Source organism: Sus scrofa, chromosome 4 (assembly GCF_000003025.6).
Source record: "Sus scrofa isolate TJ Tabasco breed Duroc chromosome 4, Sscrofa11.1, whole genome shotgun sequence".
NCBI classification, from domain to species: domain Eukaryota; kingdom Metazoa; phylum Chordata; class Mammalia; order Artiodactyla; family Suidae; genus Sus; species Sus scrofa.
Window position 1 is genome coordinate 108,001,161 of NC_010446.5, and position 18,393 is coordinate 108,019,553.

An 18,393-nucleotide genomic window follows, 5' to 3' on the forward strand; every position below is an offset into this window, starting at 1 on the left:
GCAAATTTGCTCCAATTATGTAGACTCTTTCTAATACATATAAACAAAACCAAAATTTGGGAGGCTAGTTAATTCTAAAAATTCAAAGAGTCAAAATACAAATGGGTGTTTGATGGCTTTCCACTAATGTACTTCCTTAAAAACTCAGTATATATGAAATTAAAAAAAATAACACATTTATAAATATCAAATTTAAAAATGGACAAAAGTACACTATTTTAAAAAATGCATCCAAAGCAACCTGCTATCTAGGGATGAAAGGTGTTGACACATTACCTTGGCTATCTCAAGATTTAAGTTTCCCACCCTCTGGCATTTCTGGTTTTCTTGAAGAATTATTTATGCATTTGGGAGTAAGAGAGTGACAACATTCCAAATTATATCTCTCATTCCACTTTTGGCATTTTAGGATTAGGCTAGTGAAGAAAAACATGTCAAAATATTATCTAAAATATGGCACAAATGAACTTATCTATAGAACAGAAACAAACTCATGGACATAGAGAACAGCCTTGTGGTTGCCAAGAGGGAGGGGAAGGGAGTGGGATGGACTGGGAGTCTGGGATGAGTAGATGCAAACTATTGCATTTGGAGTAGAGAAGCAGAGATCCAGCTGTATAGCACAGGTAACCATCCAATCACTTGTGATGGAACATGATGGAAGATATTATGAGAAAAAGAATGTATATATGTATAACTGGGTCACTTTGCTATATAGTAGTAATTGACAGAACATTATAAATCAACTATAATAAAAATATTATCAGAAAATAATTTTCTAATCACAAAAGCAGATCTTTTGTACATTTACTAAAGAGGGTTGTTCTTGCTATTATTATTTAGAAAGATTCTAAAACCAAGATAGAAAAACATATACTATGCAACATAACCTTTAATATAAATGTCAAGTCAGTTTTCTTTCAGCTGATGATAAAAGATATCACTGGACCATTTGGATCCTTAAGTGTCTATGTGTTACATAACATGTGTCCCCTACCCCCAGCGTGATACAGTGAAGTCCTAATTCCTAATACCTCAGACTGTGACTGTATTTGAAGACAGGGTCTTTAAAGAGGTAATTGGAGGTTAAAATGAGGTCATTAGCGTGGGCCTTAATCTAATGTGACTGGTGTCCTTATAAGAAGTGAAATTTGGACACAAACATGGGACAGGGAGAGACCAGGTGAACAGACAGGAAGACGGCCATATAACCAGTGAAAGAGAGAGGCCTCAGAAGACCAGTCCTGCTACCCCATTGATTTCTGTTTTCTAGCCTCCAGGATTGTGAGAAATAAATTCCTGTCGTTTAAGCCACTCAGTTTGTGGTACTTTGTTATGGCAGCTCTAGCAAACTAACACAACATGCTAACCATTTACTATTTTTATGAGACTGACGCGCTACCTACTGCACTAACGAGGCACCTACCATTTACGACTTTTAAAGATTATTACAGCAACTAGATCAAAGCCTTCCCCTTAGCAGGAGAGTTTCCATAACAAGGAATGCCTTGCTTTGTCTCAATCAGTCTGCTTTTCCCAACCACACTATGGACAGAATTATATAAAACAGAATGGTTTTGAAACAGTTTTAGAGATTGTAAATTTCAGGATCATGAAATATAATATGAATAGTGTACTTACAAAGAAATTACAGAAGTGCTAAGTAAGGGATTGAGATGCTTGTTTATCCAATATATACTTTGAAGTAGGCCTCGACCCATCCTGTAATAAAGCTAATATTCTTTAAAGTCAATACTTAAAAAAAAAAACTTTTGGAGTTCCCATCATGGCATAGCGGAAACAAATCCGACTGGGAACCATGAGGTTGAGGGTTTGATCCCTGGCCTCGTTCAGTGGGTTGAGGATCTGGCGTTGCTATGAGCTGTGGAGTAGGCCGGCGGTTGTAGCTCCGCTTGGACCCCTAGCCTGGGAACCTCCATATGCCGCGGGTGCGGCCCTAAAAAGCAAGGGGAAAAAAAAACTTTCATTACTCTATTCAAAGCACATTCTAAAATATCAGATTTTCTGGATTTATACTTATATAGAAATTAATAATGACATAATTGAGCTTATCAATGTTATTTACCACCACCTCAGAGTTTTATAGTACAGTTTTCTAAGAATTCAAGCCGTAATAGTAATCATAGGCATTCCCATTGTGGCTCAGTGGTTAACAAACCTGACTATTATCCATGAGGATATAGTTTCGATCCCTGGCCTTGCTTAGTGGGTTAAGGATCTGGCACTGTCATGAGCTGTGGTGTAGGTTGCAAATGCAGCTCGGCTCCCAAGTTTCTGTGGCTGTGGTGTAGATCAGCAGCTACAGCTCTGATTCAACCCCTAGCCTAGGAACCTCCATATGTCATGGGTGCAGCCCTAAAAAGAGATTAAAAAAGAAAAGAGATTAAAAAAAAAAAAAGTAATCATAAAAAAGATACACATTTATTGAGCTAAACATTAACGTGTTCTAAGTACTTGCCATGTATTAATTCAGTCCTCACAACATTAGGTGGTAGATGCTGCAACAATTACCGACAAAGTCATTATCATCACCCCCATTTTATAGATGCAAAAACTGAGGTACAAAAGCCAAACAACTTGCTCAGTCTCACAGCTAGTATGTGGCAGAAAAGGAATTTGAAAAACAAAAAACAAAAAAAAAAAAGAAAAAAAAAAAAACAAAAAAGAAAAAGAAAAGGAATTTGAATCTGAGGGCTTCCTTAGTAACCACTGCTACTTGGTAACCACTGTTACACATGATTTTCTCACTTTATCAGCTAAAGTGTGATTCACAGAGCGGAAGGACCTCAGAAATAATCTAATTTTACAGATTTTACTCTTATTTTACAGATGAAAATTGAGGCCAGAGTTGTTAAGTGAATTGCTGAAGATTACAGTTAAATAGTAAAGCTATTAAGATCCAGTCTCATCCACCTTCTGGGACACCATGATGGATATCAGGTTATTGTTTTGTTTAGCTCTGTTTTAAGACTCACGCATCTCTCATGTGTCTCTCTCTCTCTGGGGGTGTGTGTGTATGTGTTGTGTGAATGTCTGCCTCTTTGACTATGTGTATACATCTGCTTTTCTCATTGTCTCTCCTAAATGTTGCCAACAAAATTTATATGTATACTGAAGAAAAGAAGGAAGTAGCCTCATGCCCATAAGCAGGCATTCAAACATCTCTCCCCCAAAATGAGGACATCTGGCACATTATTAAAAACAGGTCTGTCTACCTGGATATCTGCTTACACCTTTTCAAGTATTCTCATCTGAGACAAGGCCAAACCAGAAGAAAAATATTAATTAAGCTACTGGAATATATGTTAATAAAAAATGAATAATAATTTTTACATTGATAATTTTTTATTAAAAATGTCTTCTAATATTAGAAAATTACCATTTCAAGTATATTTGTCAGTTGGCTTTATTTATTTAAAAAAATTTTTTTGCTTTATTTATTTAAATGAAATTATACTATGATTTCATTGAAATATGTACATCTGTCTATATCATCTGTCCATCACTGCCCTGAATTTTTGCTTTTCTGAAATAATTCCACCATGATTTGGAAAATGCCACAATGAGGGAATAACAACATGTAGACTGACTTTATTTCCAATAAAATGATTTATGGTCCTGAATTCTACAGGCAGCCTGGAATACAAGAACCCTTCAAATATTAATGTTGGATGAAGTCACTGATTCTATCAGCATTTCAAATCAGGAAGAAACAGAGTGTATGGTATGGAGGATGAACCATAATGCAGTCAAGGTATCTGTGCTTTAGCTATGTGTAAAAAATTTCACAAAAGCCTGTCATAGAATATTATAACTGATGATGTTTTGCCTTTTAAGTTTTGTCTTCTTAATCAGCTGACTTTTTAAAAAAGTGTAACAGTTTAGTATGTTGAAAATGACCAACAGACCTACCTACTGATTGTTTTTGGTCCAAGGTTCTCTGGGGACAGTAACTCTTCTGAGAGGCAGTGTGTTGCAATAGAAGGTGCAGGATTTTGGTGTCCTACAGACTTATGTTTGCATCCTGCCTCTACTACCTCATACTTCTTTGATTCACTTAACCTTCATCTATAAAATGGGGATGACAATATACACTCTAACAGGATAGTGAATGGTTTACAGGAGTTAGTGACTGGTCAGTTCTCTCTTATTTCTCATCCTTGGAGAACATATACTTGGTTTCATCGGCAAGGTTAATGACATTTTCCTTTTTCCAATGAGTCGTCATTTTCTATCACTCACGTGTCTAATCTGGAAATCAAGGTAAGTTTATTCCTTCTAACCTGGCAAGTTGACCTGCTCCAGGGAGGAGATGGTCTGGACAGTTCCTGGGAAAATCAGCTTAGGAACACTTATTCAGGTCGATGGTCTCTGCACACTACTTGGGAAGAGAAATGGACAGTCTTCTGCCTAGACAAGTTTTTTGTGACTTTAGGATATAAATGAAAAGCATGCTTTTGCTTCCACTGAATTTTGACAGCTCCTAATACAGTTACAATTTTAACTTGTAATGACTAAGAAATGGGTTTCTTAAAAATATCACAGCTATCTTTTACATTACATTAAATGCATAATGGGTATGTATCTCTATTTATAACCCAGGAACAGTTATCACATTCTATTATATCAATTTATCTATTTAAATAGCTGTCTTTTATATCACAAGACTCTGCTCTTCTAGACAATATTCTGTCTTACTTGACTTGATAAACTTGGCACCCAGCAGTCTGTGGTTCACAAGAGTACACAAAAAATGCTGGTAGAAAAGAAATGCACAGTGCAGTACTTTGAATTACAGCCAACAAAACTGGACTTTATCTTTTAGGAAATAAGAAACCACACAACATTATACACTAGGTGAATATCGTAACAGAAGTATAGTTTTAGGAAGGTTAAAGCTTGAATTACAGCACTGATTTGACTGAAGAGACACTGGAAGCAGAAAAAGCCATTGGGAGAAAACTGTAACAGTAGAGGAATGAGGCTAAAATGTGTGAACTAGGATGGTGGCAGGAAGAATGGAAAGGAAATGGCTGAGGCAAGCAAGATTTCATAAAGTATTTACAGTAATTTGGTACTGGTTCCATTTAAGGAGGTAGGAGGGGAAAAAAATGCCAGATCAGCTGAGGTTTTAAGACTGGGTGACTAGAATGATGATGCCATTAATAGAAAGGGGGATGTAAGAAAAGGAACTGTTTTTTTGGGGGGAAATGATGACTGTGATATGAGACATGCTGAACAAGAAGTAATTAGACCCCCAAGAAGAATTGTTAAGTCAGTGAGCATGGTGAAGGCTAAAGGTTAGAAGTGGAGAAGTCTTTAGGGGTGGAGCCTTCTCAGAAAATTTCAATTGAACAGAAGGAGACAATAAGAAGAAGCTGATATACAGGACTGGACCAGATCATGTTTGCAGTGTCAAATATTAAACCAGTTAAGAACCAGGTTGGTTCTGTCCTCACTCCCGTATGACCTATTGCAGGAGAAAGGATACTTAGCAGAAACCAAGGAATGGGGGCACTTCTCCTTCCAGAAAAACCCAAACTTAGTGCTTCTCTCTTTTTCCTACAACTTACCTGTCACTTCTTTCTTCTCTCCATTATGATTTAGAATACTTGTCTCTTGCTAAAAAAATTTGTGACCATTTGCTTCTCCCTCTGCACTCCATCCTCCCTGGCTCTCGCCCTCTTGGAAGAGCAGATCCAGAGCACACTCAGCCTCACTTCCCCAGCAGCTCTGCACCAAGGGTCCACGAAGATGCTTAGGTTCAAGGGTCAGGAGGAGTTTTTTTCATCTGTAAACCTTACCACCCTGTGCTCTCCTATTTTCCTTTCTAGTTTCTATCTGAACTCAGTTAACAATTAAGGATTACATTCTTTGTGGCTCCAAAGGCAGAAAGGACTCATTCAGCAGCAAAGGACACATTTAGATTGGAAGCTCTCGCTTTAGACCTGAAATACAGAGTTTGGAAATACTTGGCAGAGGAGAACCATATTACTACATTCTTTACTTCAATGCCTGCTTGTAGTCCTGCTTTCCTCAACCCACAAACCCCTGTCCTCGACTCCCCCACCTCCACTCTTAACTCCTTTAGCCAAGGTTTCTTCTCCTTTGTTTTGGTTGTTCCTATGATTGCTCCTTACTTTGGGGGCAGTGAAGGAGTTGTCTTCAGAGGCAAAAATTACTGTCAATCAAAATTACCACTGAAAATCCCTTAAATCTTACAGAAGACATAACCCTGCAGCAAATCACAGTATCCGCAAAGCCATTTATATGACAGTGAGAGTGGAGGTACTTAAGATGGTTTGGAATGGAACAAATGACAAATCAGAGAGAAGACATCAAATGGTTGAATCCCTGTCTTTGTTTTTCCAGGGCCAGAAAATTCAAGGAATATAATGTACATAACAAAATTATGAAACACACACACTCCATAACACAGATACACTGTCCTAAAAATCCTTCTATCAGAGGACTGAGATCATCACAGATACAAGCTTTGTTTCCCTCTACTTAGGAACCTTACCTATATACGCAAATATTTAACACAAAACCAACCAATAACTACAATCAGACACTAATTCTTCACCTTTGTTTAAATGCCAAAGAGCAAAAGAATATTTAATATTAAATTCTTTAACTCACATGCAAAGTACTAATAGTAATGGCAATAATACCTACCAATTGTTGAGTGCTTCCTGCATGCTAGGTACCTTGCTATGTGATATATATATCTATATATTCCTTTAAAAAAAAAACCCTACACCCCTTAAAGTCATTTCATGTCACAGTTGAGGAAACTGAGATATTGTGAGGATAGAAAACTCTGCCTTTGCCCTGGGTCACAAAGCAAAGAACAATAGAGCTGGGACTTGAACTCAGGTTTGCCTTTAAAGTCTGTGGTGTGTAAATTACCACATTTTATAGGCTTACCATATATAAGCCATTTTCTCACTGAAATGCTTTGAACTATGACTAGGAAAATTTGATTTTTAGTTATTAGCAGCAAACATTCGGGAAATTAAAAAAAAAAAGGCCTTTAGTAACAGGCTGAGAAGCCACTACAGACTAGAAAAACTTCCTCTAAAAATAAATCTCTGCTTTTTGTATCATGCCCCCAAACACCAATTCAGTGGCCTAAAAACCCTCCTATCAGATGTCTGAAGTCGTGACATATACCAGCTTTGTTTCCCCCTAATTAGCTATATACTGAAAAATCTAAAATAAACCCAACCAGTAATGAAAATCAGACACTAATTCTTTACCTCTGCTTAGATGCTAAAGGAGTAGAAGAATATTTAACATTAAATTCTTTAACTCACATGAAAAGTGAAATATCATTTCACTAGAAACATCCAAGAAACACCATTTTCTGTTCTTCGGAAAAGCCAATACATCCAATCCTATTCTGCAGATTAACTGTAGTCACTGCAAACCTGATTCTGCCAAGACACGGATCCACTGTGTTCCCCATATGCCCACCATAGTCAGTCTGTATGGTTCCATTCAGGTACCCACAACAGTTTGTGTCCCTGCTCATGTACTTAGTGCTAATTTAGGAAAACACAAAATCTACTAAAAATCCGTTAAAAAAAAAAATCTAAAAGTAGATCAGTAATGTGTCAAAACCAAACACTCAGAAATCATTCTTAAACAAAAACCAGTTCCTAGTGTGCTCTTCATTCTTCTCAGGTCAAATTCTTAGAAAAATTAAATCCTAAAATAACTAGCAGTGATTACCCTAATCAGTCTGATTCAGATTTCATGACAACAAAATTATATATCTATCCAGCAGATATTTTCTTACACAAAATTCAGTATTTTAGAGTCACTTAAAATATTAGAGTTTCAAAAGATAGCAGATAGGAAAAATAAAGTTAAATCAAGGCAAAAAGAAATGGATTGTTTATATTAACAAATGTACCATATATTATCAGTAAATTATCTTTCTAGTCTACCCTAAGGTGTCAGCTTCAAACTAAGTTCAACAAACACTTATTTTATTTTGCTTTTTAGGGCCGCACCCTCTGCATATGGAAGTTCCCAGGCTAGGGGTTGAAATGAAGCTACAGCTGCTGCCCTACACCACAGCCACAGCAACGCAGGACCTGAGCCACATCTGCGAGCTATACCACAGCTCACGGCAACGCCGGATCCTTAACCCACTGAGTGAGGCCAGGGATGGAACCTGCATCCTCATAGATCCTAATCGGGTTCGTTAACTGCTGAGCTACGAAAGGAATTCCCAAAGAATTTATAATTTAATGAGATAGATTAGACGTAGACATAAAAAAATCTTCACGTACTATGCTTTTCAACACCAAACAGGTGTTAAAAAAGCTAAAAAAAAGACTTCCAAGATCCAAACGTGTGTCAAACGGATCTTGTTTATTGTGCCAAGTAAGTCAAAGAGCATTATTTGCTTTTCCCTCTGGGCTCATCAAGGCTCAGGCAGTCATTACAACTTTGGCTTCCTTAGTCTCTTACCTTAGTTTTTTTCTGTTCTCTGCTCATGTAATGAGATATATCTTTTTGGGATTTCCTGTTCTGCTTTTAGTTTTTTCTGCTGCATATTGCTGGGGGCCCACATCCTACCCTCCTATCACAGTAGACTTTGTGTCTACTGGAGAGAGCCTCCGCAGTGTCTTCTTTGAGCCTTTTTACTGGAGATCTGGAAACAATCACTGAGCAGATCTGTGGGCACCAAGACTGGCTCTGAAAACTTCGAACCTAACTATTCAGAATTAATTACCTTTAGGAGGTCTACCTTCACAAAGTCTCATCAGGAAGGTAGAGGACAGTCCTCTGTGATTCTAACTCCTTGCATCCCACTCAGTATCTTTGGCTGAAGATAACAGCAGAAGACTTCAAATTAAAAGCGAAAGAAGCAACGCTAACAAATATGGCAAATTTTAATATTTGAAAGTGCTAGCAACAGATGATTACTGGGGATTCAATGGTATTAACATTAGGCCAAAACCATCAATATTCTTCTGCACCTCACAAAATGAAGGCCTTTATGAGCACCCTACAGAGACACTTTTTGGTAGTCATGTGTGTGAATAGCCAGAGTTTACCTTGCTTTTCTTTATCCTTGTCTCTAAGATTTAAAATTTACTTTCAATTTTCATCCCCTGAATTTTGGTAGAAGATACTGGTCTTAGAAGATCAATCAACAGCTCTCTCCCTACATATATATCGGTATCACCTGGAAGGAAAAACCTACCATAAAATCAGGACTAAGGACTAACCAAAGGCCACTGGACCAGATTAATCATAAACCTAGACCACTGAACCTGAATTTTTTTCAAACACTTCCTGCCTTTTGTTTCAAAGGAATTATACCTTCAAGGTTAACTGCAGTCTCCCTGAGCAACAGAGGAGCCCACCCTAGACTGGGAGATACTCATTCCTAATGTAAAGTTCTTTATTTACTTATCTGTACTGTTTCACTTGAAAGCATGCCGTTATTCACTGACAGTCCAACAATATACACTTGCATTCCTAGGCACACAGGGCCAACCCCGTAGATACCCAACACGCCCACCTCACTTTGAAACACAATAAGGATGGTTTTTCAAGATCTCAGGGAAGAAGTAGGGTGTAAAGCAAAAATGAAACAACTCAAACCTAAAAAAATCCCTTAGAGGTTCGGTTCTCCCTCAAAGAATAGAGAGTAAAGGTACAAAGGGGGTGGGGAAGATTCCTATTTCTCCTCCCTCCAGAATCTAAAAAAGTCTCGAAACAGGTGAGCCCTCGCCAAGAGAGAAAAGAGGACCCAAGGGGCTTCGGAGGAAGGCTGAGGATCAGAGAATGGGGGATGGGAAGAACCCAGGTTGGGGAAGGCTGATTTCGTCCCTGGAGCTGGATGTCTAGGTCGGGTCTTTGATTTTTACTTCGACCTCTCTCTTTTTTGAAAACACTGATTTTTATCTTACGGATGAAAGGAGCTCTGGTCCCACCACAGTGGGCAGGGACAGGTGTAGGAAGGGAATGTCTGTCTTTCCCGGGGTACAAAATGGGGGTGGGAGGCGGCAGACTACGGAATACGAACCTGTATGTCCTCTTCCAAGGTTGAGGAGCTGGGCGAGGGGGGCCTTAAATGGGGGACTTGTCAGAAGGGCAGCCCCTTCTGGGGAGTTGGGATTGAAGGGGGACAATAAGTAGCTGCGAGCACCCACGAAGGATGAGGAGCTGCCTCCTCTGGGAATACCGGGAGGTAGAGGAGACCGCCCCGCCCCCTCAAGGGATGGGCGCGAGTGGCATTTGGGACGGTGGCGGGAGGACTCCAGTGGTCCTACCCTTGCTCTTCTCTCGAGAATCCGGACTCCCAGCCACCGCCAAGCCCCAGCACCAGTGGCTCCTACCTTTTCCCTGCGCTCTGGACTCGGCTCCCGGCCGCCTCCGCCAGCCGCTGCATCCACTGCCCCCGGAGGCCCCGCCCCTCAACCGCCAGGCGGGGGCATTGGCATTCCGCAGGGCCAGTCGTCTCCTCGTCTCTTCAGCCCCCGCACCAATCCGAGTCGGCTGGAGGCGGGGCTTCTCCAATGTCATTTACGCTCCTCCCGGGGCCCCTGGATCCCTTTTGTTTGGGGAGAGCCAAGCTGGGATTGAGTGCGCGTCATTTCCGGGAGGAAGCGCCGTTCTCCGGCCGGGGCTCCCGGGTGGGCTCGCGCCTCTCCCCGCCGGGCTTCTGCAACTTTCCTCCTTCGATGCGGCTCCTGAACAGGACTGTGGCTAGTGTTTACCGTCGTGGTACGGGAAGCTTAGGAAAGGCCGGTTTCCGGTGCCCTGATTGATCGGGCATATTAATGTTTCATTTCATCCAAAATGTTAATAAGTGAAGTGTGCTTTAGTGTCTATTTTAGAAATAATTGTTGAAAACCTGGTAACATGGCTTGCCTGCTCTTTTTTTCCTTGGATGAGCTTCTGCTAGAAGCAAGGACGCAAAGATGCAAAACCCGGAGGACCATCCCCCCCACTTCTCTTTTCACATTACTTTTAGAAGAGAATAGTAGCTCTGGACCCCTCCGGGCGGGGAGCCGGGACACGGGTGGCTCCGGAAGAGCACAAACCCGGCCCGACCTGCCTTCCAGGTGGGGGTGGAACGAATAAAATCTGGTTGTCTAGGTTTTCTTGTGTCCCTGGCCCCAGTACACCCCGGGCTAGGGCTTTTGCAGTGGCGTTGGGACAAAGAACAGTAGAGGATGCAAGGAATGTCTGTCCCTTGCGAACACAGAAATGCAGATCTTGCTGGTGGCAGCAAGCCCTACCAGGACCAAATAATCCAGAGAGGGGAGAGGATGCATCCCTTCCTGAGGTCAAGGTTTCTGGATTCATTTTCCACTTCACAGATTGATTCAATGACCTGTTATTTTTAGGTATAATGTAATAAATACTTACAATATGATGCATAAATAGTGTAAATTTTAATAATATTATTCTAATCTTCACAGTTCTTATTAAGCAAAACAGTATTAGGGGTCAGGTACTCACCCAGGCAGACTGCTTCAAGCCAGATGCAGCCCTGTCCTCAAGCAGTTTACAGTCTAGTGGAGGGATGTGGTCAGTCTGTGTGATCAAGAGGGAAGACTGAAGAAAATAAACCAATATTAGTGTCATCACTGTGCCAGTTACTTTCACATAATGGTATCTTATTTAATCTTCACTACCATATGAAAAATATTTCCTAACCTGTAAGATAGATAGCACTCTGTCCATTTTACAGATGAGATAATAGAGATTCAGAGAAATCAAGTAAAGCCATAGAGGTAGTAAATGGTAAATAATTTCCAACAAGGATCAGTGAACTATGCTACATTCTGCACATCTGCTCCTATAAGGAGGACTGGTCCAGAGAGTGGATGGCTAAAAACAGCATTGGAGACAGAAAAAAGCTCCTTCCCTCCCCCTGTTGACTGTAGGCTTGAGAGGATCATCTCTATATAAGAAGGACAAAAAGACCGTACTGAGGTGCTCAACAGCAGCCCAAGTGCTTTTGAAGTAACAAAGTAGGATGTAGAGAACTTCAGAAGAGCATCATTCTCCGTATGCAGGAGACTGACAATCTGAAAGGCAAGATGAAGGGCCAGGAACACAGTAGGTGCTCAATACATACTGACTTCACTTGAAACAAAATGTCCGGAATGGTTAAAAACAGAGTTTAAGTGCTGGACTAGGCCCACGAATTTGAAAAATCCCATTTCCTCCTCCTCCCCTTTGCCCTGCGTTATGGGTGTGCAATGAGGAAGTGCTTCATTGCCTGACAATGAGGCAGATGTGGGAGAACAGGCTATTTTCTGCTGGCTTCTGAGTGAGTCACTCTAAGTTGTCCCAGTGAATCAGCTCCTCCCTCCTGCCCCTCCTTCCCTTTGTTAACCTACCACCACCCAGCTCTACTCCCAGGCTGACCTGGTGCCTACTTCCTTTATAGCAGCTCCCTTGACTCCCTGAGCTCCCACATGTCCATTCCTGAGTGTGGGAGGACCCAGCCAAAATGAGATCATCCTTGCTTTGTCGGATTCAGTGTCCTAAGGGTATTCAGATTGCTCTCCTTTTAATTTATCACCTCTGGAGCTGGTGAAAGAAGCAGGTCTTGTGAACTTGAAGTTTTGTGATGCTTCAAATATATAAAATGTGTGCATAAATTTAGAGTGTGGTACAAAGGTGTACACAGAGGTTGAAAGTGGGTTTGTAATATTTTAAATTTGTATAACAACATATCATTTTAAACATACCATTTGAATTTAATTTTTAAAAATGGAGGAGTTCCCGTCGTGGCGCAGTGGTTAACGAATCCGACTAGGAACCGTGAGGTTGCGGGTTCGGTCCCTGCCCTTGCTCAGTGGGTTAACGATCTGGCATTGTTGTGAGCTGTGGTGTAGGTTGCAGACGCGGCCCCCCCCGCGTTGCTGTGGCTCTGGCGTAGGCCGGTGGCTACAGCTCCGATTCAACCCCTAGCCTGGGAACCTCCATATGCTGCGGGAGTGGCCCAAGAAATAGCAACAACAACAACAACAACAACAACAACAGACAAAAGACAAAAAAAAAAAAAAAAATGGAAATATAGTTGACTTACAATGTCGTGGTGTTAGTTTCAGGTATACAGCACAGTGATTCAGTTATACATATATGTATATATATGCACGTATATACATTTGTGTGTGTATATATATATATTCTTTTTCAGATTCTTTTCTCTTAAAGTTTATTACAAAGTATTAAGTATAGTTCCCTGTGCTTGTTGTCCTTATTGGCTATTTATTTTCTATCACAACTTAGCATTTTTATGTCTATTATTTTATCAATGTGGCAGTAAGTATTTATTAGATGCCTACTGTGTGTCTGGTAACAATTTATTAAGAAGTGCTAAAGATTATAGAGTGTGTTAATTTTTCTCCAAATTGGTAAACTTCCTAGGTAGGTGTACCTAAATGTTTATGGTTGGTTTGGGGAGGAAATGGTGGAGTATAAGTGCTTTAGACTGGAAGTAAACAAATCTGGGAGTTCTGTAGGATTCCTCCTGCTGCCACAAGTTGTATTAGTTTCCTAGTGCTGCTGTAACAAATTACTACAAACTGGGGGGTTTAAAACAACAGAAACGTATTCTCACTCAATCAGGATGCTAGAAGTCTGAAATCAAGGTGTTGACGTTTTAGTTCCTTGGCGAGGGGTATTGGTGGCTATGGGTCTGAGGCAGGATCCATTCTGTACTACTCTCCTAGATTATGGGGTTTCCCAGCAATCCTTGGCATTCCTTAGCTTGCAGCTGCATCACCCCAGTCTCAGCCTCTGTGACTTGATATCTCTATAGGTCCTCTTCTCCTCTTATAAGAACAAGAGTCGTACTGGATTTAGAACTCACCCTAATCTAGTATGACCTCATCTTAACTCATTATATCAGCAAAGATCCTATTTACAAAGAAGTTCACATTCTGAGATTCCAGGTGCACATGAATTTTGGGGGGCGGGGTGGGAACCACTCAAAACAGTATGCAAAACTACTTCACAAAGTAACATTCCCAGTTAACTCCATTTAGCTTCATTGGTAATGGCATGATAGTAGTGAACTCGTTCCTAAAGATCATTTCTTTTCTATAACTGTATGATAATTATATATGCTAGGACATTTCTCAAGCCTTTACTATATGCCAGGCACTATGAAATTGCTTTACAGTACATCTCATTTAACCCTTAAAAGAATTCCAGGATATAGGTGCGAATATTCTCATTTTACAGATGAGGGAATTGAGGGGCAAAGAGGTCCATAGTCATGGGATTCATAAGAGAAGAACATGGGATATCTACTCAGATCTGATTCCAAAGTGCACTCTCATAATTACTCTGCTCTATCACCTCTCCATCATACTAGATGGGTGAGGAAGATGAGGAATGCAACAAATATTTAAACATTTGATTAATGGAATACTTGGAGCTGAGTGGCAATCTTCCTGGGCAAAGCAAGAGAGGAGGAGAAGTGGGTAGCAATGAAAGTTTAGTAGGGAGAGGAGAGCTGTGGGCACTGCCCTGAACCTATTTCCTCACTCCTAAAATGGACTAATAGTTCCTGCCTACAACACCAGGTGGTTAGGAATACCCAAGCAAAAGGATGGACGTGAAAGTATTTGGTAAACTCTAGGAGGGATGATCTTGCTCAAGTTTTCTCCTCTTTGGGTCCCATCCCTCCTGCTAATCATATCTGAGAAGACTCCTTCTAGCTCTGACCCACTGAGGCTTACTAAGATGCCGGGTGACCGAGATGTAAAAGCTGTAGTGACGAGGAAAAGTGACCTCGCCTGTCCGCCCTTCCTCTTGCTCCTCGAGCCTCCAGCTGGCTCCTACAGGAGAGTATCCAGAGGTTGCAGTCTCCAAACCAGAGAGTGCTCTCTCTGCAGAGGCTGGGACCAGGTTGAAGCGGGAGGGATGGTGTGTTCTCCTCGGCTCCCTGAATTTTCTCTCCTGATTTGTTCAGGGCTTTTACGAGCAGCCCCTAAGGCTCTCTTCCAGTTTAGACCCGCCCAACTTGGGCGACTGAGACACCAGGAAGTTGAGAGATTTCTGGGCGTGGCCCTCACTGTGTTCTCGATCTTATTGCTCCCCCTCGTGGTGAGCGGCGAGTCCTGCAGCTGTCAGCTTTCCCCGTGGCTGGCCCTGAGCGCTCCTAGGAGACCTCTTACCGGACAGTTTTTCCTTTTAAGGGTGTGAGCTCAGAGCACAGCAGGTAGGAAGCTCCAAGAACAAGCAGTTGAGAAAAAGTACCTTCAGGGACAGATTCTTCTGGTTTTAGCTAAGCGTTGGGGCCGGCTTGACCATGAAGGTGCCAGGAAACTCTTATCCTGAATTTTGTAGGAGGAGGTGGGGAAGGAAAGGGGAAGACATCTAACACTGTCTACCGTGAAGGCCAGGTGCTTTCCGTATACTACGGATATCGTCCTTGTAATCCTTACATATATAATCCATATCATCCTTTACAGATATAATTCTGTAATTCTCCTAAGAGATAATTATTACTTCTGGGTTTTTCACATAAGGAGGCAAGTTCAGAGAGGTTAAGTGTCTTGCTAAGGGTCACATAGTAATAGCAATGATAAGAACTTTGATCAGTTATTTAGTGCCTACTTCACACCAGACACATTATTTCTTTTCATTCTCTCAGCAAATCGTTACTTTTCATTATTTTTTTCTTTATCGCTCTCACCCGAATCATATGGAAATTCCTGGGCTAGGGATCGAATCTAAGCTGCAGCTCTGATCTACACTGCAGCTGCGGCAAAATCAGATCCTTAACCCACTGCTCTGAGCTGGGGATTGAAGCCGTGCCTCAGCAGCGACTGGAGCAGCTGCAGAGACTATGCTGGATCCTTAACCTGCTGCGCCACAGCGGAAACTCCAGCAAATCTTTAAAATAGTTACGATTATCTCCATTTTACTGATGCCTGAGATTTAGGAAGTTTCAGAAAGGGGTAACTGAGATGCTTGCCTGAGGTCAAAAAGCTAGGTCCTCCTGCCTCCAGTCCCACGCTCTTTCCATTCCACCATTGCCTCATGGAGCTGTGGGTGGTAGAGGTGGGTCTGAGCTCAGGACTGTGTGATTCACTGTTCTTTCCATAACTGGCACTGCCTGGCAGCCCTTCCTGAGGACCAGAAACCTGGGGCCATGTGGTTTCTTGGAGCCCCAGATCCAAAATAGGCTCCTGAGATAGGACAGCAATGAAAAAGCCAAAGCTGAAGGCTCTGGGATCCTGCAAGAGTTTGCTTGGGAAAAAGCATTAGGGGACAGCACCCTGGGAACTGCACATGGTGTTGCTGTTAGGGCCTTTGGGGGAACACCAGAGGACCCTGAGTCCTGTCTCCCTCCTCCTCTGGGGAACTCACATGCCCCCATGAAGCGGCCGGGATGGGGTACCCAAAGCCCACTGAGGAGCAAAAAGGAAAAGTCAGTGGGGCACAGTCTAGCCCAGATAGAAAATTCCTGGAAGTAGATGAGAAAATCATGGTGTTCCCAAATCATCCAGAAAAGTTCCCAAGGATTTGAGTCATTTTTAATTTCTCCCCTCACTCCCGAAATACAGAGCAGTGATAGGGCCCTGGAAGAATATTCTTCATCTCTGTGGATGTGTCTCAAGTTTTCATTTTCATTATCTTTGAAATTATTAAATTATGACTGAAAAACACATGCAAGATGAGGAGTTGATAAACTGATTGATATTATGTTTGTTATTTCCAAGTGCTCATGCAGGTCAGAGGGGGTGTGGGCGAAGATATCAGTTGGCTACCGTTTTTTTTGTTTTTGTTTTTTGTTTTTTTAAGGCTGCACCTATGGCACATGGAATTTCCCAGGCTAGGGGTTGAATTGAAGGTACAGCTACTAACCTACACCACAGGCACAGCCATGCCAGATCCAAGCCAAGTCTGCAACCTATACCACAGCTCATGGGCAACGTGGGATCCTTAACCCACTGAGCAAGGCCAGGGGTTGAACCTGCATCCTCATGGATACTATCTGGGTTTGTTAGCACTGAGCCACAATGAGAACTCCATGGCTACAGTTTTTCTGTTTTTTTTTTTTTTTTTTTTTTTTTTTGTCTTTTTGCTATTTCTTTGGGCCGCTCCCACGGCATATGGAGGTTCCCAGGCTAGGGGTCGAATCAGAGCTGTAGCTACCAGCCTACGCCAGAGCCACAGCAACGCTGGATCTGAGCCTCATCTGCGACCTACACCACAACTCACGACAATGCTGGATCGTTAACCCACTGAGCAAGGGCAGGGACCGAACCCGTAACCTCATGGTTCCTAGTCGGATTCATTAACCACTGCGCCACGAGGGGAACTTCATGGCTACAGTTTTTTAAGTTGACTTGCTTCATTAAAAATTAACTCTTTCCGGAGTCCCTGTTGTGGTGCAATGGAAATAAATCCGACCAGGAACCATGATGATGAGGGTTCGATCCCCGGCCTCGTTCAGTGGGTTAATGATCTGGTGTTGCCATAAGCTGTGGTGTAGGTTGAAGAAGCAGCTCCAATCCCGTGTTGCTGTGGCTGTGGTGTAGGCCGGAAGCTGTAGCTCCAGTTGGACCGCTAGCCTGGGAACCTCCAAATGCCACGGCTGAGGCCCCAAAAACCAAAAAAAAAAAAAAAGTTAACCTTTCCCTTTCTCCCAACCCCTTCCCTTTCTGTCTCTTCCGCTCCTCTTCTGCCCCAGGTGCCTTCTTCCTCAAAAGTTTGGAGCCAGATCCCCTTCTGTCTCTGCTGGCTCTTCAGACAAAGCTCTGGGCCGAGCAGCCCTGCCAGAAGGGCTGAAGCTGGCGGGAAGGCTGGTCTTCTTTCCTTCCCCATCCCCCAACCCCCCTTTTTCCTCACACATGACCTGACAGTAAGCAGTAAATAAATTCTGTGCTACAGCCAGAGACAGAGCTTCGGCTGAGCCAGGCTGCCCTTAGGTTTCAATCTGATGAAAGCTAATTACACATTTCCCTCTGACTGTTATTTCAGCTGAGGTACCACACATTTGGCTGAATGGGTCCTTTTTGCTCAAAAAAGTGAGAAATATTTGTAGGGAAAGTAATGACCGGGTTATGGCTGAACCATCATTTCTAGGCAATTTCCTGGTAAGTGGCCCTTTGGAGAAGACTGGTGCTAGAAGTTTCTACGCCCTCATTTTCTGCTTCATGGCTCCTGCTGGGCCCCTACAGGGTCTAGTCCACCCTAAGCAAAGTGTCCAGGAGACCCAGGGTTCCTGCTTTACTGGGAAGAATCTATACATTTCTCATCCCCTTTTCTTTCTGCCACCCTGCCTTCCTCTTGTCCCCTCTTTATTCCTAAAACAATCATTGAGAGCCTAGTATCATTTCCACAAGAAATTCACAATTCCATACC

General features: G+C 42.1%; 2 protein-coding genes across 5 annotated transcripts in view; one reads left to right on the forward strand and one right to left on the reverse strand.

Moving 5' to 3' along the window:
* ST7L (suppression of tumorigenicity 7 like) overlaps positions 1–3,861 on the forward strand; it is a 183,412-nt gene extending 179,551 nt beyond the window's left edge. The window contains exons 16-17 of the mRNA XM_013988151.2: positions 2,851–2,961; positions 3,653–3,861. Coding sequence (XP_013843605.1) covers positions 2,851–2,854 — 4 coding nt within the window. The 3' untranslated portion in view covers positions 2,855–2,961; positions 3,653–3,861. The remainder of the gene's footprint in view (positions 1–2,850; positions 2,962–3,652) is intronic.
* The window catches only part of CTTNBP2NL (CTTNBP2 N-terminal like), a 55,345-nt gene extending 43,741 nt beyond the window's left edge, over positions 1–11,604 (reverse strand). Inside the window, exon 1 of one of the 4 annotated variants that reach the window (XM_003125850.4) lies at positions 10,386–11,604. The gene's annotated coding sequence lies outside the window, so the exon portion shown is untranslated. The other 3 variants (XM_013988149.2, XM_013988148.2, XM_021090742.1) reach the window with 3 other exon arrangements.